This window comes from Delphinus delphis, chromosome 7 (genome assembly GCF_949987515.2).
Source record: "Delphinus delphis chromosome 7, mDelDel1.2, whole genome shotgun sequence".
Lineage (NCBI taxonomy): Eukaryota > Metazoa > Chordata > Mammalia > Artiodactyla > Delphinidae > Delphinus > Delphinus delphis.
The window spans coordinates 26,824,974-26,851,073 of NC_082689.1; the positions used below are offsets into that span (position 1 = coordinate 26,824,974).

A 26,100-nucleotide genomic window follows, 5' to 3' on the forward strand; every position below is an offset into this window, starting at 1 on the left:
AAGCTGGTAGATTTATCGGATCTCATTTGTTTTTCTTCTCTCAGGGATAAGTCATGTGCTACCTGTTGTCCAAGTTCTGAAAACAGTTGTTTGATAAAAGTCCCATAGGTGTACTTCTTTTTTTTAATTAAAGTATAGTTGATTTTCAATATTATATTAGTTTCTGATGTATGAGATAGTTATTCAATATTTTTATAGATTATACTCCATTCAAAATTATTACAAGATAATGGCTATATTTCCCTGTACTGTACATTATATCATTGTTGCTTATTTATTCTATACATAGTAGTTTGTCTCTTAATCCCATACCCCTATCTCCCCCCTACTTCCTTCCCTCTCCGCACTGGTAACCACTAGTGGAATTGCTGGATCATATGGTAGTTGTATCTTTAGTTTTTTGAAGAAACACCATACCATTTTCCATAGTGGCTGTACCAGTTTACAGTCCCACCAACAGTGTGCAAGTGTTCCATTTCTTCCACATCCTCACCAACATTTGTTATTTGTAGACTCTTTGATAATAGCCTTTCTGACAGGTGTGAGGGGATATCTCATTGTAGTTTTGATTTGCATTTCTCTGATGATTAGTGATGTTGAGCATTTTTTCATGTGCCTATTGGCCATCTGTGTGTCTTCTTTGGAAAAATGTCTATTTAGGTCTTCTGCCCATATTTTGATTGGGTTGTTTAGTTTTTTGCTGTTGCATTGTATGAGTGGTTTATAAATTTTGGATATTAACCCCTTATCAGTCATATCATTTGCAAATATTTTCTCCTATTCACTGGTAGGTTGTCTTTTCATTTTGTCAGTGGTTTCCTTTGCTGTGCAAAAGCTTTTAAGTTTAATTAGGTCCCATTTGTTTATTACTTCATGGACAGAAATGGAATTGCCTTTTCTACTTTCAAAACTGATTTCTTAATAACATATCCCATTTAGCTATTGCTTAATCTCTTCTCCACAACAAATTTGAAAGTGTCTGTATTTATCTCTGTTACATGTTGGGTTCCCTGAGAAGCACTGCAATGTCATAATGTTATTTTACTCTTCACCCTGCTGTAGTATGATGTCCAACAAAAGCATTTTATTGAAACAGTTTTTTAAAGGTCAAAGTGACTTTTTAATTACGTCACTTAGCCAGATCCAATGCTGAACTTTTGATTCCAGTAATATGGTGGGATAATTATCTTAGGAAAGCTTCTGGATACAAAGTATTAGAATGTAAAGTATCAAATTTTTTTTGAATTTTAGATAACTTTATTATCATTTGTTAAAGTATGCAAGACATTTTCGTATAAAGTAAAAATATATTGCTTATGAAAAAGTGAACAAGTTAATGAAAGGTATCGACTACATCATGAATTGAAAAAATGCTACACAAATTTATTTTCTTTGTTGTAAATGATACAATGTATATTATGACTACTCCTTTAACCAATTTTAATGGAAAAATTCATTGCTGCTATAAAACTATAGAAAAAGGGTTACCTCACTTTTGCTGGGCTCTTAGAGAATCTAAAAGTTTATTTTAAAAACCATCTTTTCCCATTGAGAAATTACATTTGAGGAAATTGCTTTAAACTTTTTGCTAAGCTTAGTGAAATTAAATTCACAATTAATTTGGTCTTTTGAATTAAGTTTGCTCATTATTCCTTCCTTCTTTCAACAAATAATTTCCGAACGTCTACTGTGTGTAAAGGTACTCTGTTAAGGGCTGTGAAGGAGGCAGAGGTGATTATGTCATAAGAATATTTTTTACAGTGAATGCCTAACCTGGCTCAAAAAGTGGAAATCCTCAGAATTAAAAAGGAAGGAAAGAAAGGAGAAAGAGAAGTAGAAATTTTTGTTTAATAGTCTTGATAGAGACTGGAGGCAAAGCCTAGAATCCAGGAGGTGTGAGGAGACATATTAAAAGATCCTGCATAAAGCCAAGAGCCTTCAATGCTACTCACTTTGTGAGTGCATGAACTGGAACTCAGACCTGCTGAACAGCAATGTAAAGAACTTGCCTTTCTTTGCCTTGGGCTCTGGCTGAAAAATGGAAAATAGATTTTCTGCATAGAATTTGTAATGACACGTCAGGCCTTTTACATCTTTAAAGTCTGAAATCATTCTACCTAAGAGGTTTACTTGAAAAGACAAGAATTGTGGGCTTCCCTGATGGTGCAGTGGTTAAGAATCTGCCTACCAATGCGGGGGCCACGGGTTCGAGCCCTGGCCCAGGAAGATTCCCACATGCTGCAGAGTGGCTGAACCCATGTGCCACAGCTACTGAGCCTGCCCTTTAGAGCCTGCGAGCCACAACTACTGAGCCCACGTGCCACAACTACTGAAGCTCATGCTCCCGGAGCCCGTGCTCCACAACAGGAGAGGCCACAACAATGAGAAGCCCATGTACCGCAACAAAGAGTAGCCCCTGCTTGCAGCACCTAGAGAAAGCCCATGCGCAGCAATGAAGACCCAACACAGCCAGAAATAAACAACAAACAAATTAATTAATTAAAAAAAAGACAAGAATTGCATTTTAAAATGGTTAGCTGTTCCAGATGGCTGGAAGAAATAAATGTATATCCTTTCTAGGGGAATGAACTCTCAATAGTTTCCCCTAGGATTCCCCTGAATAAAATTCCAATAAATGTGAATTCCTAATTTTAAAAAAATATAAAATCAGACACAGCAACAAAGCAACATCAAGAAAGTAAGCAAAAACAAACTCCCACCCTGAATAAAATTCCAGGATTCCCCTGAATAAAATTCCAATAAATGTGAATTCCTAATTTAAAAAAATAAATAAAATCAGACACAGCAACAAAGCAACATCAAGAAAGTCAGCAAAAACAAACTCCCACCCCCCCCACACACACATCCTTACAAAAATAACTTCAGCTACTGCAGTTATCATATACAGAATGCAAAATTAAGTAAGTTTATATGTTTAAGGAAAATAAATCAGAAAATTAGTAATATGATTAAGAAATAGGTAGATAAAACTAAAGAGAGAATTGGTGGTTAGAAAATAGATCTCAATGAAATTATATAAAATGAAATACAGAGAGAAAAAAGAATTGTAAGATATGAAGAGAAATGAACAAATATAAAGGTTAGAGGAGAAGATGTAGCATATGTCTTCAGAGAGGGAAACACCTAGGATAGCTGGCTCCTGCAACCACTTTTGCCCTGGAGCTTTGGCAGAAATTTTCAAATTTGGTTCAGATGCTAATAGATGATAGGTATGGGGGATGCTGTTGGGTGTGTTTTGGGAGACCTGAAGCACATGGCCATTTTTCACTTCAGAACATTTTTGACCAATGTTTTCCTCATAACATTTGCTAAATACCTGGGCTGCAGAGAACAGGAGGCTTAAAAAAAACATCAATGACAAAAACCCCTTTAAAGCAGTGTGGCACTCCTCAGTATACTCTTAAGATTTTTTTTTTCTTAAGGTCTGAATGATCAGGGGAAATTCTGTAAAATACACCAAACACTTAGCTGAAAACCTTGAAGGGCCAGGAACAAATCAGATATAGAAAACCATAGTAGGGCGGTAACCCAAGCTTAACTGAGTGCACTCCCTGAATAGATGAAAGGAGAGAAACCTGCTGTTTATCTGCTTAGCAGTAGGGAAAGAGAACCCTCTATGGAGAAAGATTACATCATTTGGAGTCTTTATGATTTTTTAAAAAATACGATCTGGCATTCAATCAAAAATTACTAGGCATCCCAAAAGACAGGACCATATGACCAGCCTTCAAGAGAGAAAAACAGACAATAGTGACAAACCATCAAGTGATTCTGATAATTGGATTTAATAGCCAAGATCTTTAAAATGGCTGTGATTAATATGTTGAAAAAATAGAGAACAAGTGGAAAAAGACAGATTATTTTACCAGATATTTGGAATCTATTTTTTAAAAATAGAGTCATATGAACATTCTCAAACTCAAAATATAACATGTGAAATTAATACTTTACCAGATGATGAGTTTAACTACAAATTAGATGGAGCATAAGATATGATTAATGAACTAAAAGACTTATTAATATAAAATACTCAAATAGAAGCACAGAGATAAAACAGAATTTTAAAAATACAGAAACAGAATTAGAGAACTGTAAATCAGTGAAAAAAATTAACCATATATGTTATTAGACTCTAGAAGAAAGGAGAGAGAATAGGACAGAAATAACATTTGAACAGATAATAATAGAGAGTATTTCCTAAACTAAAACAGGACATCAACCCATAGATTCAAGAAATTCTGTGAACCTCAAAAATAACAAATACATAGAAATTACATCAAGACGTATTATAGCAAGCCTGCTAAAAAGTGAAGACAGAAAATATTAAAAGCAGTCAGGGTAAAAAAAGACACATTACCTTCAAATGAGGGCAACCATAAGACTTAACTACTCAATAGAAACAATGGAAGCCAGATAAAAATGCAAATATTCTTAAAATGCTGAAAGAAAAAAAATGCTAGAATTCTATATCCACAAAAATATCCTTCAAAAATGATGATATACAAAGGTTTCAGATAAATAAAAATGGAAAGAATTTGTTGACAGCAAATCTACACATAATAATAGCAAAGGGAGAAGGAACATGATCCCAGATGGAAACAGAATTGTAGAAAGAAGCTAAGAACAATGGAAAAGATAAATATATGGGTAATTTAAATGTTGACGATGAAAATAATAACAGTAATATAATGTAGAGCTTTATATATGGGATTAAAATGCCTTACAACAATAACAAAGAAAGAGGAGAGTAAATGGAGTTAAAGTCTTCTAATGTCCCATTGTTTTCAGGGAAGTGGTAAAAAGAATAATTTGTTTTATACTCTAAAAGCCATAACTTAAGGATTCATTGTAATCTCTAGGAAAACCACTAAAAGAAAAGAAAAGAATGTATAAGTTTAAGTTAACTGAGGGGAAAAATATGACAAAATATTTTATCTATCCTAATAAACAATAGGAATCAGTGAAACATAGAAACATACATATGCAATGAATTTCCATATATAGATACAATATAGAAAATAAATCTAGTTGCTGGTTCTTTGCAAAGAAATTGATAAACCCCTAGCATTTTCCTCAAGAAGAATCGAAGGTTGCTTTGACATTTAAAAATTTGTTAATGTAATAACCACATAATTAGATTAAAGAAGAAAAGCCAAGTAATCATTTCAATAGGTTCACAAAAAGTGTATGATTAAGTTCAACATTAATATACTTAAAAGAATACTTTTGGCAAAGTAGGCATACATTCTGATAAAGAATATACCGAAAAAACTACAATCATTCTTAACCCTTATTATTCTTAATTATAAAAAATTAAAAGCATTTCCTTTATAATGAGGGACAAAACAATATGTCCTTTGGTCATTTCTGTTCATTATTGAACTGGTGAGACTATCTAGCATGGTTGGAACCTTATAAATAATAATAAATAAAGGTTTTAGGACTGAATGAAAGAAACTAAACTGTCATGACTTTTAGATAATATGTTTGGTTAATAGAAAGCTAAAAGAAACAACAAGTAATATTATTTGAATAAGAAAGTTTAGCAGAGTTGTGGGACATGTTCAGTATATGTCAATTGTATTTTTCAATTCCTTCTACATGAAACAATAAATATGATGGTACCTAGGAATACATCTAACAAAATATGTAAAGACTTTTAGAGAAGAAATTTACAAAGTTTTATTGAAAGAAATTAAAGACCTAAATAAATGAAGAGATACACCATATTCATGGATGGATGACCTTTAATCATAATACCAAAATTTTTAAAATCTCAAAAATCTTCCAATTGATTTACAAATTCAGTGTATTTTTAAACAAAATTCTACAGGTTTTTAATGGAAATTAAGCTATTTTAAAAAATTATTCAGAAGATGGAGTACAGCCTTTAAAAACTGTGAACCACTAGGTTGTATTTCTGAAACTTATATAATATTATAAATCAACTATACCTCAATAAAAAAATATATACAGAGGAGTGAAAAACAAGAATAACAGCCAAGACACCCCTGAGGAACAAGGTGGAGAAACTTACACTATCAAATGTCAAGATTTGGGCTTCCCTGGTGGCGCAGTGGTTGGGAGTCCGCCTGCTGATGCAGGTGACACGGATTTGTGCCCCGGTCCGGGGAGATCCCACATGCCGCGGAGCGGCTAGGCCCGTGAGCCATGGCCGCTGGGCCTGCGCGTCCGGAGCCTGTGCTCCGCAGCGGGAGAGGCCGCAACAGTGAGAGGCCCGCGTACCGCAAAAAAAAAAAAAAAAAAAAAAAAAGTGTCAAGATTTATTTAAAAGATGCAATAATTAAGGCATTGGTTATTAGCACAGGCACAAATGGTAGAGTGTTAGAAATCCCTGAAACAGTCCCAGACATGTATGGAATGTGGTATATAACAGGCAGCTTTGTAGATTGGTTGGGAGAGGATGAACTAACTGTTTAGTAAAAGACGTTAAGTCAATTGGTGATCCATTTAGATGAAAAAAAAAATGAGTTTGGATCCCTATCTCACATCTTGCACAAAGAAATCAATTTTAAACAAAGACCTAATTGCAAAAGGCAAAACAATAAAACTCTTATTAAAAAAAAAGTGGAAGAATATCTTTATGACTTAAAGGTAGGGTTTCCTCATCAAGATTCAAAAGATTTCCTCATCAAGATACAAAGAAGTGCAAACTATATATAAAGGAAACATTTAAGTTAAGAATGTCTGTTGATCAAAAGACACAAAAAAAGTGCAAAGAGAAGCTCAGACAGGGAGCAATACATAGAACCTACAAAGGATTTGTAACTTTCAAGAGTGTATAAAGAGAACTTAAAAAATCAATAAGAAAAAGACATCTCAATAGAAAAATCATCAAAACATGTATTCCCCAAAAGAAGGAAAATTGGCCAATTATAGGTATGAAAATGAGGTCAACTTAAACAGTAAACAGAGCAATACAAATTTCAACCATGAGATATTTGTATGGTCTCAAATTGGCAAAAATAAGAATTCTGACAGTACCCTTGTTGGTATGAATCTGAAGCAGTGAGAACTAAAATCTGCTCTGTTGGAGTGTAAATTAGTTGTAACTACTTGGTAATACAATATTTTATCTAGTGAAGTTGAGTATGTGTGTTCATGCGTTTGTATAACCCAGCAATTCCATTTCTAGCAGTGTACTCTAGAGAATCTTACACCCATGTGCCAGGAGACAAATGTAATAATATCCATACTATCATTGTTCATAATGGTAAAACACTAGAAACAATCTAGGTATTTAATATACAGTAGAATGATTAATTGCATGCACATAATGTTGAGTAATAAAGCAGGAAAATACATCTAGCATTATTCTGTGTATTTACATTTTTAAAGCATAGGAATTTAAATAGTAAATTATATAGGATTACATATACTTTTGTAGAAAAACTATAAAGAAAAAACAAGGAAATGATAAAATTAAAATTCAGGATAGCAGTTAGTCCTGGAAATGTGAGAGAAAAATATGACTGAGGAGGCACATTGTATTAGTTAAGGTATAGGTTTAGCTGCATTTGACAGAAATCCCAAATAGTGATGTAAGCAAGATGTAAGTTTATTTCTTTGTTTTGAAACAGATTGAAAATATTCTAGGCATGACAACCATGCTCTACATGGTTATCTAGGAACCAGGCTCCTGCTGCCTTTTTGTTTAATCTTTTGAGCATTACCCTCACTCACAAGATTATGGTGGCTCACCATCACAGGTGGAAGTATGGAGGGCTAAGTGACCTTCTTAAGGTCAGTTTCTAAATGTTGCACACATGACTTCTCATGGTGTTCTGGCTAGAATTTAGTAATTTTTAGATGCAAGGAAGCTTGAGAAATGTGCCCAGCTGAAAATCAGGAGTTTTAGAACAGGGAGGAGAACACAGATATTGGAAAGAAAGTAGCAATCTCTGCCACAGGCTCATGGGGCCGGGATAGCAAGAGAAGTCATCAAAGTATTGGTATTGTTCTGTTTCTTAAAGTAGGATGGTGAGTATAGGTGCTTTTTAAACATTATTTTATACCTTCCTTATAAATTATATACTCTTGTATATATGAAATGTTTCATTATTAAAGTTACATGTAATGGATACTTTTCAGGCTTTACTTTGCTTGAATCTTATGCAGCATATGGTATTGTTGATCACACCCTCTAGACATTTGAATTTTTATTGGCAAGAATCTCCAGATTTTTCTCTTATTTCTCCATCCATTCCTTTTCAGCCTCCTGGGCTTCACTTTCTCTGAAGGGGAAAAAAGGCCTTTTCCTAGATGCCCCTCACTTGTCTCCATATTTATTTAGGATAGTTTCAAATTGGCTAATGGGTTTCCTGGATTTGGAAAAATTGCAAGAGAAAACTAATTATATGGTAAATATTCAGATTTTATCAACTTTTATTCATAATGTTCTAGCCATACATGAAAAAAGAGAGGTTAGCACATTTTCTTTGTAATTTTATATAATTGTTCCTTATATCTTTTTGAACTACATCACAAAAGAACAAATAATTCTAGAGTGAGTCAAAAGTACCAGTGCATCTTGTAAAGGTAAGAAACAGCAACTGTTCCCATAGATATATACATATAACATTATTAGAATAAATCTTGGAAATAACTCACATCTTTATAATCACATACCACATGTTATATCTTCTTATAAAAATCATCAATTTACTTGACTACCCGGCATAATGACTGCATTTCCTAGCCTTCCTTGCAGCTGGGTATGACTAGCTGACATAAGTCTTGGCCAGTGGAATATAAAAAGAAGTCATTACATGATAAATTTTAGCATATATTAACAGGGACTATTTTTTCCCCAATGAAATAGTCTCAGGCACACATGTATTTGAAAAGTTCTATTCACCTAAATTTGTTAAAAGCAAATGAGATAAAATTCATTTGGTCAGCATTCAAGTTTCAACCATATATTAAGGACTGTGTCAGGTTCTGGGAATACAGGATTGAACAAATTATAGTCCAACCTTCAAGGAACTCACAGTCCAGAGGAAATCTAGTTAAATGCTATGGCAGATGTGGCCATGACCAAGGTGCTGTGGAAACACAGAAAATGCCAGTTAGCCAGGAAACTCAAACTCAAGAAAGTGATAAACTTAATGTAAGTTTATAAAAATAATTTTTTAAAAAATAGCATCCAAAATTCTCAGTTATTATAAGTATTTTAAATATAATTTCCATTAAAAAAATGAGTCCTAATGTTATTGTAGTAGGTGGAGGTAAGAATGACAGAAGGAACACAGGTGAACTCCATTAACTTTTAAAATATTTTCTCTATTTTATAGATTTTTTACATTGGTTGTATACTAATCTTATAGCCAGAAAAAAATAATTTTAAAATCCAACATTTAAACAGAATATGTATTTTTTAAATGTAGCAACATAATGTTTTGATTTAGCAACATGGTTTTCATGAGATTTCTGATTGAAATCTTTATCTTAAACTCAAACTCATGTAACATATTGCATATTTTATTTTATTATTTTTTATTTTATTTTATTTTTATTTTTTTTGCGGTATGCGGGCCTCTCACTGTTGTGGCCTCTCCTGTTGCGGAGCACAGGCTCCGGACGCGCAGGCTCAGCGGCCATGGCTCACGGGCCTAGCCGCTCCGCGGCATGTGGGATCTTCCCGGACCGGGGCACAAACCCGTGTCCCCTGCATCGGCAGGTGGACTCTCAACCACTGCGCCACCAGGGAAGCCCCATATTGCATATTTTATACATATCTTTTTTAATATTTTCAATTCAATTTTACTTAATGTAAATATGTAATACATATGTCTTCATAGTACTTCGCTGTTATTGCAGTGTAGATATTGTCTCACATTATAATTTAAGGCAGACTCTAGTTTCACTCATTGGTTATAACAGATTAGAAGGAGGAAAACAGTACAGTTGACCCTGGAACAAGGTGAGGGTTAGGGGCGTCAACCCCAACTCAGTAAAAAATCTATGTATAACTTTACAGTCAGTTGGCCTTCCTCCCTATCTGTGGTTCAGCATCCGAGGATTCGGCCAACCACAGATCATGTAATACTCTAGTGCCTATTTAGTGAAAGAAACCCGCTTATAAGTGGACCTGCACAGTTCAAACCTCTGTTTAAGGGTCAACTGTATGCACAGTTCTTAATCATAACATAGTACCCGCTCACTGTCATATTTTTCACTAATCTGGAGTGTAACCATTTTCTTGTGACCTAAAGTTGTTCAAACTCATTTCTCTTTTTTATGATTTCTTAAGATGGGAGAAAGACCCATTTTCACAGACTTTACTCTTCATTTTGAAGGACTGAAAAGGGACTTGTCAAATCTCATCACACTCATGGCCTTCTATATCTTTGCTTCTATCACTTAGTCTAGGTCATTGTAAAGCACTCTCCCCAAGGTGATTTAGTGATCCAGGACTTATTGCTGGTGTCATTCAGATATTGTACTATAACTGTTATATTCTCTCTGATTAGCTTTTCAACAAAAATGAACTCTTTATTTTTTTTTCCTTGCAGACTTTGCCTTCAAAAGAAACAAGGTTTTTAAATACTACACAAATGCCTTGCCTGCAATCATCTTCAATTTGGAGCAGCTGTGAACACAATTCAAAGTCTCAAATATTAACAGAACATGTATCAGAGTTAGATTCTTCTTTCCATTCTGTTCTATCATTGCCATCAGGTAAGATTCCTTTTAAAAAATTTCTAAGTAACTGACTTTTTTATGGTGAAATCGAATCCTGTAAATACAAGGAATCTGATAAACTTTTATCAGTTGTCACTGGATATTACAGCTAAACAGTTTTCATAGAGAAATTAATCTAGTCACATGCTGAATTAATGTTCTATCTTTCGGTTGATTTTTTTTTTTTTTTTTTTTGCGGTACGCGGGCCTCTCACTGTTGTGGCCTCTCCCGTTGCGGAGCACAGGCTCCAGACGCGCAGGCTCAGCGGCCATGGCTCACGGGCCTAGCTGCTCCGCGGCATGTGGGATCTTCCCGGACTGGGGCACGAACCCGTGTCCCCTGCATCGGCAGGCGGACTCTCAACCACTGCACCACCAGGGAAGCCCTAGATTGATTTTTTAATTCCTTGGAAACCATTTTGACTTACTTTGGGAAATTTTTAGCTTTTGATCTCCTTTTGATGTTAAATTTTTAGCATGTTATTGATAACATGGCTGTGCTGTTGAAATGTTTCTCAGTAAGTCAGAGTTCGTTTTCTAATGTGTTGTTTTGCATGGAGTTTTCCCTGCCATGTAGTATTCCTCCATCTATAATCAGCATTGAATTTCTCTGAGAGAAGAAAATTGTCCATCTTTAGACATAGTCAACTTCTGAACCTCAAAAATACCTGTAATATGCAACCGAGCAGATGAGGCATTGCATCCCTATATCCCTAAGATGGCTTTAAGTTTCTTTCCAGTTCTGTCTTCTGTTCGAATGTTTCCAATCTTACCTACATTGGAACTGAAGTAAATATTTAGGGTAAAAAAGCAAACATTCTTCACACTGGTTATCTCAGGTTCCTCTCTTTATGGGAAGATATCTCAAATGGGCTTTTGTTTCCTTTTCAGCCTTTGGTTCTAATCATCCAGGGACTGCTCCTCTTTGTAAAGCACTATTTCTTGTACCTATTCCTGCCCTGAATGTTAGTTTGGTTTTTACCAGTATTACAGTGGTTTCTTAGCTACACACCATACTTTGAAGTAAGTTCCTGGTAGGAACTATTTTACTCCATCCTTGAGGAAACCTTAATAATAGAAAGAAAAAATAATATATATAACAATAACACAGCTAACATTTGGTCTTAGCATACACTGGGTCCTATAAGCACATTACATTTTCTTGTTTGATGCTTGCAGCAACCCCATGAGGATAGATATTATTGTTCTCTTTATCTTACATATAAGAACATTGAGGCTTAGAGATGTTCAATTACTCATCCATAGTACACAGCTAGTAAATGATGGAGACAGGATTTGATCTGAGGTGGTCATTCTCCAGAGCCACACTCCTAACCATACTCTTTACTGCCTTTCTGTTTTCTTATTAGTAAATTTGTTTCTCTGATAACAAAAACCTAAGAGCTGGCATAAATAATCTTTCGTCCTACTATGTCACATCTAATAAGTTAAGATTAGCTTCCTTACCTACTACTTAGGGTTATCCATTTCTTCTTGTGTTCATTTAATAAAAATCTGAATACCTGCTGTATACTAGGTATTAAGTAGGTGGTAGGAGTATAAATACAAATAAATCCCTCAAGGTACTTGCATTCTAGTTTGACAACTGAAATATAAACTAATAAGTGTAATAAAGTGTTATGAAATTTTAATAAAAAGCCCACAGGTCACAGTGTGGGTTCTAAGGAAGGTATATGGGTAGACCAAGCACCTTCCCTAGTTATGTCATGTTTTCCCACAACTCAAGAACAACAGTGGTAGAATAGGCGATACTCCATATAAAAGTTAAGTGATATTTCATTGGAAAAACTTATGTTTTGATAATTGGAAATATCAGAATCCTGAAATGTTTAAGTAGCATATTTAATTTGTATTCTTATTTTCATTTTGTCATATAGTTTTATTATGGTCATAGTATAGTGATAGCATTGAAATCCACCTTACATCTGACCCTTGGGAGAGTCTCCAAGTGATATTTATGAACCCATTTTTTTGTGTAGAAAAATTTTTCCACACTTGAGTATGGATCTGCCATTAAAATACACCTTTTGATGGAGAAATACTTGTTTAAAATTGAGACCCTTCCTGGGTCTATCCTGATTTATGCATTCATAATTAGTTTTCTTAAAAATGAATACCTTCTTTCTGTAGCAAAACTTTGAATAAATCAGCTGCTTTATAAAATATTTCTTTATGTTTCTTAGGAAAAAGTTTAGGTGTCTGTTGAATGCTTTTTAAAATGATTGTTTTTGCATTCTTGACTGAGGAAAATACCCTTTAGTTAATAAATGTGAAGCACATCTATTTTATTTATTTAGCTCCTCTTTTGGTTGTGAATATGGAATATAAACATAGTGAATTGAACGACTCTCCTAAGTCTCTGTTTAAAAGAAGAGAACTAGTTTGTCAATATGTTTTGATCTTTGTAAAAGTAGATTTCATTTTGTGATTCATAATACTAGTAAACTAAGGGAATGTGAAACAGCATTTTCGTAAAAGGTTGCATCTGAATTATAGTGGTTTTCCCTCAAGTAATTAAAATCATGTAATTATGTCTTTTGGAAACTTTATTTCAAATGCAGAGTTTGTAGGGATGGGGTGGAATGGATTTAGAGTCAGGCAGGTTTGGCTCTATATTTTATTAAAGACCTTTGTTTCATCTGCAAATAGTATTTAATATTTATATTTGTTCATCTTAGTTTATGAAATTGTTCATTGTTAGTGTTGTTTATTTTACATATAATCAGTAATTTCCAAAATACTGCTAACAACACGCTTGGAAAGAATAGTTTGCCACTTCTAATAGTTATGACTTTTCAAGCTTTGGCTTATTTTTCTAAGTCTTAATATTGGAGTCTGTAAAGAGTGATTTCACTGAAAACACTTTTTTTGCTTTATTTTTCTAGATGTGCCTCTTCATTTTCACCTTGAAACATTGTTAAAAAAGACTGAAATAAAAGGAGATCTTTCTGAAAATAAATTTGTAGGAGACTGTATCATATCTCCATCACCTGGTATGTCATTTACAAATCTTGGTACTTTATATACCTTTTACATCTTTCGTATACTTATTACTTTTGCTAAGGAAGTAAAATTTAACAAAGGAATGAATGTAAATCCTTAATTTTTAATATTCACTTTTCACAAATCACACACATACAAATAGAAAATACACAGGAGTAATCCTAACAGGATACTTATTGAATGAGAATTATGAAATATTATTGATAAATATAAAAGGAAATTTAAATAAACATGGGGGTACAGCACTGCTGGATGGTAAGAATAATTAGGATATCAGTTCTGACTTTTGATTTATGTTTAATGCAACGTTCAATATAACTTGAAGTTCTAAAAGAATTTGGTTAACATAAAATAGTTGTAAAGCCCATTGGGAAGAATTAATGGGAAAATGGAAAAGGAATTGCTGGAAAAAATATTGAATCTAGCCCAACCACATATGGAAACATGACAAAAATCTATAATCATTAGCATAGATTCTATTTTGCTTACATTTAGGAAAGTAGATCCATGAAACAGACTACATAGCTTCTTCTTTATTATATAAAGGAAGAACTGTAAATCAATAAGAAAGTGGAGAATGAACAGTAATGTTAGTCTTTTGGGGGGAAAGTTTGTTTATACACTCATTTCATATCATGTATCAGAATAAATTCTACTTGGTTCCAAGAATTTTAAATAAAACACTAAAATTACAAAATAAAACTTGAAAAATTATAATGAAACTCTGAATGGGGGGTGGAGACATTGTCTATGCTGGGAATAAATCATAAAAAGAAAGAAAATACATCAGCGTATTTTCACTATCTACAAAGCTAAAATCTCAACATCAAAACGTCACACAAGATAAATTATTTCCAGATGAAATCATCATCTCCCTCAAAAACTCAAGAATCAACTGAATGCCTGTTAGAATTAGAGTTCTGAAAGGTAGCAGATTTTTAAATAAACTTATAAAATTAAGTAGCCTTTACAAATACCAGTAATAACCTATTAGAATTTGTAAAAGAATAAATTATCCTAGACATATTGACAATGAAAATATAAAATATTTAGGATTAAACCTAACAAGGAATTACATGAAGAAAACTTCAAAAGTTTACAGAGGAACATGAGTATATGCTTATATGGAGAGAAATACCCTGTTCCTCTCAGAATATGGTAGCTTAAGATGTCATTTTTTCCAAATTAACTTATAATGTAATTCTTTTTTCAAAATTTTATTTATTTATTTATTTTTATACAGCAGGTTCTTATTAGTTATCTATTTTATACATATTAGTGTATAAATGTCAATTCCAATCTCCCAATCATCACACCACACCACCCCCCAACTTTCCCCCCTTGATGTCCATACATTTGTTCTCTACATCTGTGTCTCTATTTCTGCCTTGCAACCTGGTTCATCTGTACCATTTTTCTAGATTCCACATATATGCGTTAATATACGATATTTGTTTTTCTCTTTCTGACTTACTTCACTCTCTATGACAGTCTCTAGGTCCATCCACGTCTCTATAAATGACCCAATTTCGTTCCTTTTTATGGCTGAGTAATATTCCATTGTATATATGTACCACATCTTCTTTATCCATTCATCTGTCGATGGGCATTTAGGTTGCTTCCATGACCTGGCTATTGTAAATAGTGCTGCAATGAACATTGGGGTGCCTGTGTCTTTTTGAATTATGGTTTTCTCAGGGTGTATGCCTAGTACTTAAAATGTAATTTCTTTTAACATCTTTATTGGACTATTATTGCTTTACATTATTGTATTAGTTGCTGCTGTTTAACAAAGTGAATCAGCTATACGTATACATATATCCCCATATCTCCTCCCTCTTGCGTCTCCCTCCCAACCTCCCTATCCCACCCCTCCAGGTGGTCACAATGCACTGAGCTGATCTCCCTGTGCTATGTGGCTGCTTCCCACTAGCTATATGTTTTACATTTGGTAGTGTGTATATATATATCAGTGCCACTCTCTCACTTCGTCTCAGCTTACCCTTCCCCCTCCCCATGTCCTCAAGTCCATTCGCTACGTCTGCATCTTTATACCTGTCCTGCCCCTAGGTTCTTCAGAACCCTTTTTTTTTTTTTAGATTCCATATATATGTGTTAGCATATGGTATTTGTTTTTCTCTTTCTGACTTACTTCTCTGTATGACAGTCTCTAGGTCCATCCACCTCACTACAAATAACTCAATTTCGTTTCTTTTTATGTTTGAGTGATATTCCATTGAGTATATGTGCCATGTCTTCTTTATCCATTCATCTATTGATGGACACTTAGGTTGCTTCCATGTCCTGGCTATTGTAAATAGTGCTGCAATGAACATTGTGGTACATGTCTCTTTTTGAATTATGGTTTTCTCAGAGTATATGCCCAGTAGTGGGATTGCTGGGTCATATGGTAGTTCTTTTTTTTAGTTTTTTAAGGAACCTCCATACTGTTCTCCATAGTGGCTGTATCAATTTACATTCCCAGCAACAGTGCAAGAGGGTTCCCTTTTCTCCACATCCTCTCCAGCATTTATTGTTTCTAGATTTTTTGATGATGGCCATTCTGACCCGTGTGAGGTGATACCTCATTGTAGTTTTGATTTGCATTTCTTTAGTGATGTTGAGCATCCTTTCATGTGTTTGTTGGCAATCTGTATATCTTCTTTGGAGAACTTATAATGTAATTCTAATCAGAATCCCAGAATCATTCTTCTTTTGGAACAAAGTTATTCTGAAGTTTATCTCAGAATGAAAATGTTGAATAGTCAATAAAACTTTTAAAAGATCAATAAGGAGGTGTCAGATATCGAAATATAAAGGTATAATCATTAAAACATTGTGATGCCCATGGAAGCCAAGGGAACTAAATAAAAAAAGCCTAGAGACAAACCCAAGGATTCATTATACGATAAGAGTGATATTTCCTATTAGTGTGGAAAAGATAGCCTAGCCAATAAACAATTCTTATGAAGCATTCCTTATATGCCAGTACAGTACTAGTTGAAAGGCTTTGTATGTGTAAATTGTTTTAATCTGTACAACCCTGTAAGGTAGGTATTATGATTATTTTCTCCTTGACTAGCTTTTCCCAAATCACAGTTGAGTAGTAGTAGAGGCAGGATTCAAATCCAAACAGTCTCTCTCAGAGTTAATGCTTTAAACAACTAAGTTTTTCCTGTAATCAGTGGCATTAAGTAATGACTTTTTGGAAAAATAAAATGAGATCTGTATCTCATACAGCACATTAAAATAAATTTAAGACGGATGAACATAAATACATTCCAGATAGATTAAAGAGGTAAATGTTAAAAATGGTATCTTAAAAGAATTAGGAGAAAAACTAGGTGTAGTAAATGATAATAAAGAAAATGGTAACAGTCGCTAACATGTAATTGAACACTTATGTGCCAGTCACTGTGCTAAATGTTTCTCCTTTTTCCAATTACATTAATATTAGACATTTTAATTATCAGTTCTGGCAAGACTGTGTAGTAAAAACAGGACCCTAAAATATTTCAGGTGCAATTAATTGATACAGGCCTTTTGGGAAGTACTGTGAAATGCATTACAAGGCCTTTAAACTACGTATTTTTTATAAGCTCATTGAGGAAAAAAAAAAAAAACTTGTGTACTTGTTCACAATAAATGTTTGCTAAACTGTTAACTCTGTACTCTGATCCAGCAGATCCATTTCCAAGAACCTAGTCTAATCCTAAATATGAAACCACCTTTATTCACAAATATATTTATCTTAACATTATTTGTGGTAATGAAAAATTAAAGACAACTTGAAGAGAACAGTAGGAATGTGGTTAACTATCTATCACAGTGGAATATACAGCCTTTTAAAGGATCATAAAAGTTCATCTAAGGATGGAAACATTTATCAAAGAATGTTAAGTGATATTAAAGGACAAATGTTTTACTTCTATGGATGGTACAATTATAACCATGTAAAAATGTTTATACTTGTATCAGCCAAATGCAATGTACGGGCCTCTTGGGGATCCTGATTTGAACAACTCAGCTGTACACACACACACACACACACACACACACACACACACACAATTTTTGAGACAGAGAAATTTGAACATGGACTGGCTGTTGCATATTAATTATTGTGTTAGATGTAATAATGCATGTGGTTACATAAATACACATTTTATCTGTTAGTTTATTAGAGATTCAATCTGACACATAATGTAGATAAGATATGATGTCTGGGATGTGCTTTAAAATATTACAGCAAAAAAAAACTTGTGGGAGAGAGAACAAGATTGGTCACGAGCATTCGTGATGCTGAATGATAGGTACAGGGGAGTTCATTATTCCATTTTCCATTTGTGTTTCTTGAAATTTTTCCACAGTCAAAAGTTAGAGAAAGGAAAAAAAGCACTAAGGCAAGAAAAAATTGCCTATGCTTGGAAAAAACACTAAAGAAATACAGGAAAATATAGCTTATGTTTACTTTTCATGATTTAATTCTACTTGGAAGTTATCCTGAGACTAAAATTTTTTTACTTAAAAAATGTGTTCATGAAGATGATTATTTTAAGAATGTCCATAATACAAATAATATCATGATGATAACAAGTAGCTCCAACAGCTAGGGAATAGCTGTTAAATGATACTGTCTCTAATCAGGAATATTAGGTGACCATCTGAAAACATAACAATGATGAGTGAGTTACCAGATTTAAAAAAATAGTTATACATATATCCAAATAAAATCATTACATTTGAAATATTAATATGAAATATATGTATATGACTGAAAGGGAATATGCAAAAACAAAGGTAATTATATTTCTTCTAATGTTGCTGTATTATTTATCTGACTTTAAAAAATGGGGCAGTGTACAGGAGTTCCCTGGTGGGCTAGTGGTTATGATTCCAGTCTTTCACTGCCGTGGCCTGGGTTCAATCCCTGGTCAGGGAACTGAGATCCCACAAGCTGCGCAACCAAAAAAAAAAAAAGGGCAGTGTAAATGTTAGGCTCAAAATTATTAGTGATGTATCAATAATGTAATGACATGTTAATAATGGGAAATTAAAAGCTAGGAAATGGAAGACATTTGAATTGAATGCTACAGTAACATTAGGCACATCAATGAAGTATTTTTTTGTATACCAATCTCTCCTCCCCTATTTTCTTCATTCCCTACCACTCTCAATCCAAATAATTATTAATTAGGTTTCATCCCATATCCGTCTTAAACAGCTGGCCATTAATTTTTCTTTTCTACAGAATTAAGTAAAACTAGAGTCCAACATTTATTGAGTAACTACTCTGTGCCAGGTAGACAATTAAGTGCTAAAAAATCAAAGGCGAGTCACAGGAAATTAAAGAAATTATAATGTGATGGGGAAGCAGACACACAAATGACTATTAAATGATGTTAAGGGTACAGACATGATAAAAAATATTCTTAAAAAGGGGGGAGGTGAGTGTATAACTCTGCCTAGCAGAAGGTAGAGGAAGAGGAAGAGAAGTTAAAGGTTATGGGAAAAGGGCAAAAAAGGAACTTCAGAAAGATGGTGATGCCAAGTATAGCTTTAAATACTTAACTGGAATTTAGAGGAAGAGTCAAATTTTCCAAATCATTGTTTCTCAAGTTTTAATGTGCAGATTACTTTGGTGATGTGGTTAGAATGCAGATTGATTCAGAAAGTTTGGAATGGGGTCTGAGATTCTATATTTCTAATAAGATCCCTGGTGGTTCAAATACTGTTGGCCCATATTAAGTAACAAGCTTTTAAAATGGAAAAAATCACATAACTTTTCATGGAGCCATGAAACACTGTGATGTGTTCAAGTATATACAAATAGCCTGGTATTCCTGTAGGGCAAATTGTGTGAAAGTAAATAGATGTTTTTGTGCTTTACCTCAGAGCTTGGATTTATCCTATACTCTCCTTTAGAGTTAGCAATTATGACAGAACTGCTGACTTCAGGTAACAAGAAAGTAGGGAAAAAACAAACTGAAGAATTGATTAGTTGCCAATTGTGAGGAGATACCAAAGCCAACTTAAGGGCCTATACTCATCAAAATATTCAAAGTCATGAAAGACAAGATAATGGAATTATTTCAGATACAAGAAAACTTTAAAGAGACCTGCCAACTGAACGGAGAGTGATCAGGATTTTCTGTAAAGAACATTATAGGACTAATTGGTGAAATTTGAATGAACTCTATAGTTAGCTAATAGTTAATTATTAACTTCTTGGTTTTGATAGTTGTGTTCCTATGTAAGCGAATGCCCTTGTTTTTGAAAAATACATATTGACATATTTAGAGTAGAGAAGCATCATGTCAGTATTTCATTGGCATTCAGAAAGATGAAGCCAGTGTGGTAAAATGTTAACATTTGGGGGATCTGAGTAAAAAATATATGGGACTTCTTTGTATTACTCCAAGTTTTCTATAAGTCTGAAATTATGTCAAAATAAAGTTTTATTTTTCAGAGTGCACAGAGAGGAACAATAGCACCACAACCCACGCAAGTCAGAACCCTAAGGCTCAGCCTTCTTCACCCACGCTTCCTCGTATCTAAACCCCATTATCAGTGTGACCTTATGCTTCAAACCGGCTTCTCTATATTTCTACCAATTTCAGTCTAACTTAATGATCCCTTATCTATACTCCTGAAATAGCCTAATCAAGTTTTATTTCCCTTCAATCCCTGCAGCAATTTATATTTTCAAAAAGTAAATCTAATTATGTCACACCTGCTTCCCATCCCCATCCTTTAAAATATTTGACAGAGGGAATATTCTTTAATAGAGTATCCCTAAAGCCCTACTTACATAGGCTGTTTCGTACCTGTTCGTGGTTTTCACCATGCTTCCTTACTCTAAGGTACCTGGCTGCTGTTCACTTGCCAAATTTTTCCTGTTCCCTGGTGCCTTGGGCCTTTCTACCATTCTCTCTTCCTTGCCCTTATTATCCAGCAGCTGTTTCTGTTCGTATTTTGTAATCTAACACTTTATCTGGGAAGCCTTTGCTAGAGCTCTCTTACTAGTTATACTCGGTATCTCCTATCAATAGTACTTCTGTTTTCTACCACACATTACTTGCAGTTTTTGAGAATGCGTATAAACTACATCAGGGGCATGGTCCATGCCTGTTCTTGCTCACCACTGTCCCCCCAAGGTATAACACAGTGCCTGGCATGTAACTGGCTCTCTATAAAGTTATCAAATGTATAAATGAAAGGGAAAGCAGGAGACAGGAGAGATGCTGGGCCAAGATATATCTTTTTGTTTTTTGTTTTTCTCGGTACGCGGGCCTCTCACTGTTGTGGCCTCTCCCGTTGCGGAGCACAGGCTCCGGACGCACAGGCTCAGCGGCCATGGCTCACGGGCCCAGCCGCTCCGCGGCATGTGGGATCTTCCCGGACCGGGGCACAAACCCGTGTCCCCTGCATCAGCAGGCGGACTCTCAACCACTGTGCCACCAGGGAAGCCCCAAGATGTATCTTAAAATGAAATTTAGGAGATTTGGGTAAGTGAGCACTGAAAGACTAGGAGGGTTATCATCAGGACAGGTGAAGAGAAGGTGTGAGTTACACTCTGAATTGCCACGCATCAAGAGTCCACTACAACCTTACAAGACACCAAAGATAAAAGGGGGAAAGTGTAAAGAAAACTTTTGAGTAAAATTAAATAAAAAGCATCACTTTAGTGAAGGTTAAGGTTTCTGATGTGCTTTTACAAGACTAGGGGTGGTGGTGAGACTCCTTTTAGAAGAGATGCGTTGAAATTTGCCTGGAATTTTCTTTAAAATACTCTAGAAAACGAGTGGACACTATTGGAACACCAACACATGCCAGGTATATATATTTTAAAACCTAACAATTCTAGCTACCCCTTTGTGGGAATGAGTTTAGAATTGTCTGACATCTTATTTTACTATTTAACATCTTTCTCTGCTTTCTTTATCTTGGGTGGCAAGAAATCTTGAGGGCTACCTTAGAATTCTGTTTACTGTTTTTCATGAGGGCTTTAAAAAGTCGCCATTGTTTTTTCCTGCATCTGCTTTTGCTTTTTTCTTTTTAAATCTTTATTGGAGTATAATTGCTTTACAATGGTGTGTTAGTTTCTGCTTCATAACAAAGTGAATCAGTTATACATATACATATGTTCCCATATCTCTTCCCTCTTGCGTCTCCCTCCCTCCCACCCTCCCTATCCCACCCCTCCAGGCGGTCACAAAGCACCGAGCTGATCTCCCTGTGCTATGCAGCTGCTTCCCACTAGCTATCTACCTTACGTTTGGTGGTGTATATATGTTCATGCCTCTCGCTTTGTCACAGCTTACCCTTCCTGCTCCCCATATCCTCAGGTCCATTCTCTAGTAGGTCTGTGTCTTTATTCCTGTCTTACCACTAGGTTCTTCATGACATTTTTTTTCCCTTAAATTCCATATGTATATGTGTTAGCATACAGTATTTGTCTTTCTCTTTCTGAGTTACTTCACCCTGTATGACAGACTCTAGGTCTACCCACCTCATTACAAATAGCTCAATTTCGTTTCTTTTTATGGCTGAGTAATATTCCATTGTATATATGTGCCACATCTTCTTTATCCATTCATCCGATGATGGACACTTAGGTTGCTTCCATCTCTGGGCTATTGTAAATAGAGCTGCAATGAACATTTTAGTACATGACTCTTTTTGAATTATGGTTTTCTCAGGGTATATGCCCAGTAGTGGGATTGCTGGGTCATATAGTAGTTCTATTTGTAGTTTTTTAAGGAACCTCCATACTGTTCTCCATAGTAGCTGTACCAATTCACATTCCCACCAGCAGTGCACACCCTCTCCAGCATTTATTGTTTCTAGATTTTTTGATGATGGCCATTCTGACTGGTTTGAGATGATATCTCATTGTAGTTTTGATTTGCATTTCTCTAATGATTAATGATGTTGAGCATTCTTTCATGTGTTTGTTGGCAGTCTGTATATCTTCTTTGGAGAAATGTCTATTTAGGTCTTCTGCCCATTTTTGGATTGGGTTGTTTTATTGTTATTGAGCTGCATGAGTGGCTTATAAATTTTGGAGATTAATCCTTTGTCAGTTGCTTCATTTGCAAATATTTTCTCCCATTCTGAGGGTTGTCTTTTGGTCTTGTTTATGGTTTCCTTTGCTGTGCAAAAGCTTTGAAGTTTCATTAGGTCCCATTTGTTTATTTTTGTTTTTATTTCCATTTCTCTAGGAAGTGGGTCAAAAAGGATCTTGCTGTGATTTATATCAGTGTTCTGCCTATGTTTTCCTCTAAGAGTTTGATAGTTTCTGGCCTTACATTTAGGTCTTTAATCCATTTTGAGCTTATTTTTGTGTATGGTGTTAGGGAGTGATCTAATCTCATACTTTTACATGTACCTGCCCAGTTTTCCCAGCACCACTTTTTGAAGAGGCTCTCCACTGTACATTCCTACCTCCTTTATCAAAGATAAGGTACCATATGTGCATGGGTTTATCTCTGGGCTTTCTATCCTGTTCCACTGATCTTTCTGTTTTTGTGCCAGTACCATACTGTCTTGATTACTGTAGCTTTGTAGTATAGTCTGAAGTCAGGGAGCCTGATTCCTCCAGCTGTTTTTCGTTCTCAAGATTGCTTTGGCTATTCGGGGTCTTTTGTGTTTCCATACAAATTGTGAAGTTTTTTGTTCTAGATCTGTGAAAAATGCCAGTGGTAGTTTGATAGGGATTGCATTGAATCTGTTGATTGCTTTGGGTAGTAGAGTCATTTTCACAATGTTGATTCTTCCAGTCCAAGAACATGGTATATCTCTCCATCTATTTGTATCATCTTTAATTTCTTTCATCAGTGTCTTATAATTTTCTGCATACAGGTCTTTTGTCTCAGGTAGGTTTATTCCTACATATTTTATTCTTTTTGTTGCAATGGTAAATGGGAGTGTTTTCTTGATTTCACTTTCAGATTTTTCATCATTAGTGTATAGGAATGCAAGAGATTTCTGTGCATTAATTTTGTATCCTGCTACTTTACCAAATTCATTGATGAGCTCTAGTAGTTTTCTGGTAGCATCTTTAGGATTTCTATGTGTAGTATCATGTCATCTGCAAACAGTGACAGCTTTACTTCTTTTCCAATTTGGATTCCTTTTATTTCCTTTTCTTCTCTGATTGCTGTGGCTAAAACTTCCAAAGCTATGTTGAATTAGAGTGGTGAGAGTGGGCAACCTTGTCTTCTTCCTGATCTTAGTGGAAATGCTTTCAGTTTTTCACCACTGAGGATGTTGGCTGTGGGTTTGTGCTTTTGCTTTCTGGCAATCTGATTCTTGACTTTTAGATATGACCATTCTGTTATTCAGGGCAGTGAGCAATGATTTTGTTTCACAATTTCAACAAGTATACTTCCCATTTCTGAGGCCTCTTGGCCTTTTGCCTCTTTCTCTTGGCAATATTAGTTATTTTGAAGACCTGTAAATCTGTATTCTGTGAACCCATTAACTATTTCTAGAGATGGTTCTTCCATTTGTTGTTTGTACCTTTTCTTTGTTTTACGCTACTGGTATTCAGATTTTTGGAGTCTTGTGTTCTCATCTTTAAAGTTGATATTCACTGTTACAACTTCTGCCACTGCTTTTTATGGGATCCTTCTCATGGAAGAGGTAGAAATTTGCACTCTATACTGTTTTCAGAGGCAGTTATGGATGAGCAGGACATGTTTCAAACAAAGTGGGGCACCGGGCGTTGCCTTATCTACCCACCCATCCATTTCTCTACTGAAGCCTCAAGGACCCTGGTGGAGGTGTTGGCAGGCTGGCAAGTGTAGTCATTCTATTAGTTACTGCAGGTAATTCTTTCTTTCCTCCAGGTCTGGAGCGCCTTTGATTTTGATCACATTTTTGTGGCAGTACTTTCCCATGTGCTTTTGCAGTTTGCTTCTCAAATTTCGTAAGATATTAGGCTTTCAGATATTGCTCACAAATTCCACTCTACTTAAAATTCCTTTTTTTTTTTGCATGCTAACGTGGATGTAAATGTGCCGATCTGTGCATCTATGTATAAAAATTTTGTCTATCATTTTTAGGGTGCTTTGCCATCTTGAAATCTGAGTCCCAGTCACTGTTGGTAGACCATACTCTTTTTTCTCAGTGTTGGTGAGAATTTGGCACTTAGGCCTTCATATTTTTTCCCTATCCTTTCCACATTTCCAAACATTTCAAAAAAAGAAGCCAATTTAGTTATTTATCCAGTACTGGAAATATGGGGTTCAGACAGAACAACAGTCATGGTGAAACTAACATTTATTGCATACTTATGCCAGATATCCTTCTAATGACTATTACAGGAATTTGTTTAATCCTCACAATCCCACAATAGCTGCTATTATCCCTATTTTACAGATAAGGCAACTGAGGCACAGAGATATTAAGTGACTTAAAGTTTTTAAAAAATTCATTGCTTTAAAAAGTGAAAGAATGATGCTAGGCACTGTCAGGAGATTGATGAAATCTGGTTATTGCTCTCAAGAGATCCCAGTCTGTTGTATTCTATAATCTTACTTAGTCCTGAGTTGTTCCCAGATTTAAGGTAAGCAGGAACTAACTTAAGGATTCAGATCATATTCAGCCAAGATTTACAGATCTGAACAAATCTTCTCTGTAAAATTCTGTAATTTAGAAGACTGTGAGATCAACTTTCCTCTTCATCCTCTTCACATAATGGAGCAACTATAGGAAATTGAGCACTTCCTGAAGATGTTTTTAATGAATCTTACTTTGGTTATTTTCAGCTTAGGAGTATTTCATCTTCGTATGTAAGTATTTACTTCATTATATATAATTTTGAACTGGTATATTAATATTCTGCAATGTTACAAAGTAAAAAGAGGTTAACATGCTCATTATATTTGTGTTAAGGAACTATAACTTCACATTTTTCTTTCCTTTTCAGTACGTAATACTTCTCTGAATCAATGGAGAAATGGATATTCTCCTATATGCAAGCCTCAAATGAGGTCAGAATCTTCTGCACAGCTGTTACAGGGAAGAAAGAAAAGACACTTGAGTGAAACAGCATTAGGTAGGTTAAAATGAGGACAGGAGCACTAGTACTAAAAACTGAAAATAAAAAATTCTGATTTCCAAAGAACCTCTGCCTCATGGGAGTTATAATCTAGAACAGTCACTAATTACACAAAACATCCATGGTTCTATGAACATTAAACAGCATATTCATGTAGTCAATTCAGAATTATTTGTGGACTGGAAATCCATCCACTTTGTGAGTTAAGGATTTCCTTCCTATGTTTCCTAACTAGAGTTATCTTCTACCTGTGTTTCCTAACTAGAGTTATCTTCTACTAACTG

General features: G+C 34.8%; 1 protein-coding gene across 6 annotated transcripts in view; it reads left to right on the forward strand.

The window, feature by feature from the left end:
• The window catches only part of KANSL1L (KAT8 regulatory NSL complex subunit 1 like), a 145,850-nt gene that overhangs the window by 110,555 nt on the left and 9,195 nt on the right, over window positions 1–26,100 (forward strand). For all 6 annotated transcript variants that reach the window (XM_060016171.1, XM_060016173.1, XM_060016175.1 and 3 more), the window contains 3 exons: window positions 10,557–10,722; window positions 13,632–13,739; window positions 25,685–25,813. In XM_060016171.1, the coding sequence (XP_059872154.1) occupies window positions 10,557–10,722; window positions 13,632–13,739; window positions 25,685–25,813 (403 nt within the window). The remainder of the gene's footprint in view (window positions 1–10,556; window positions 10,723–13,631; window positions 13,740–25,684; window positions 25,814–26,100) is intronic.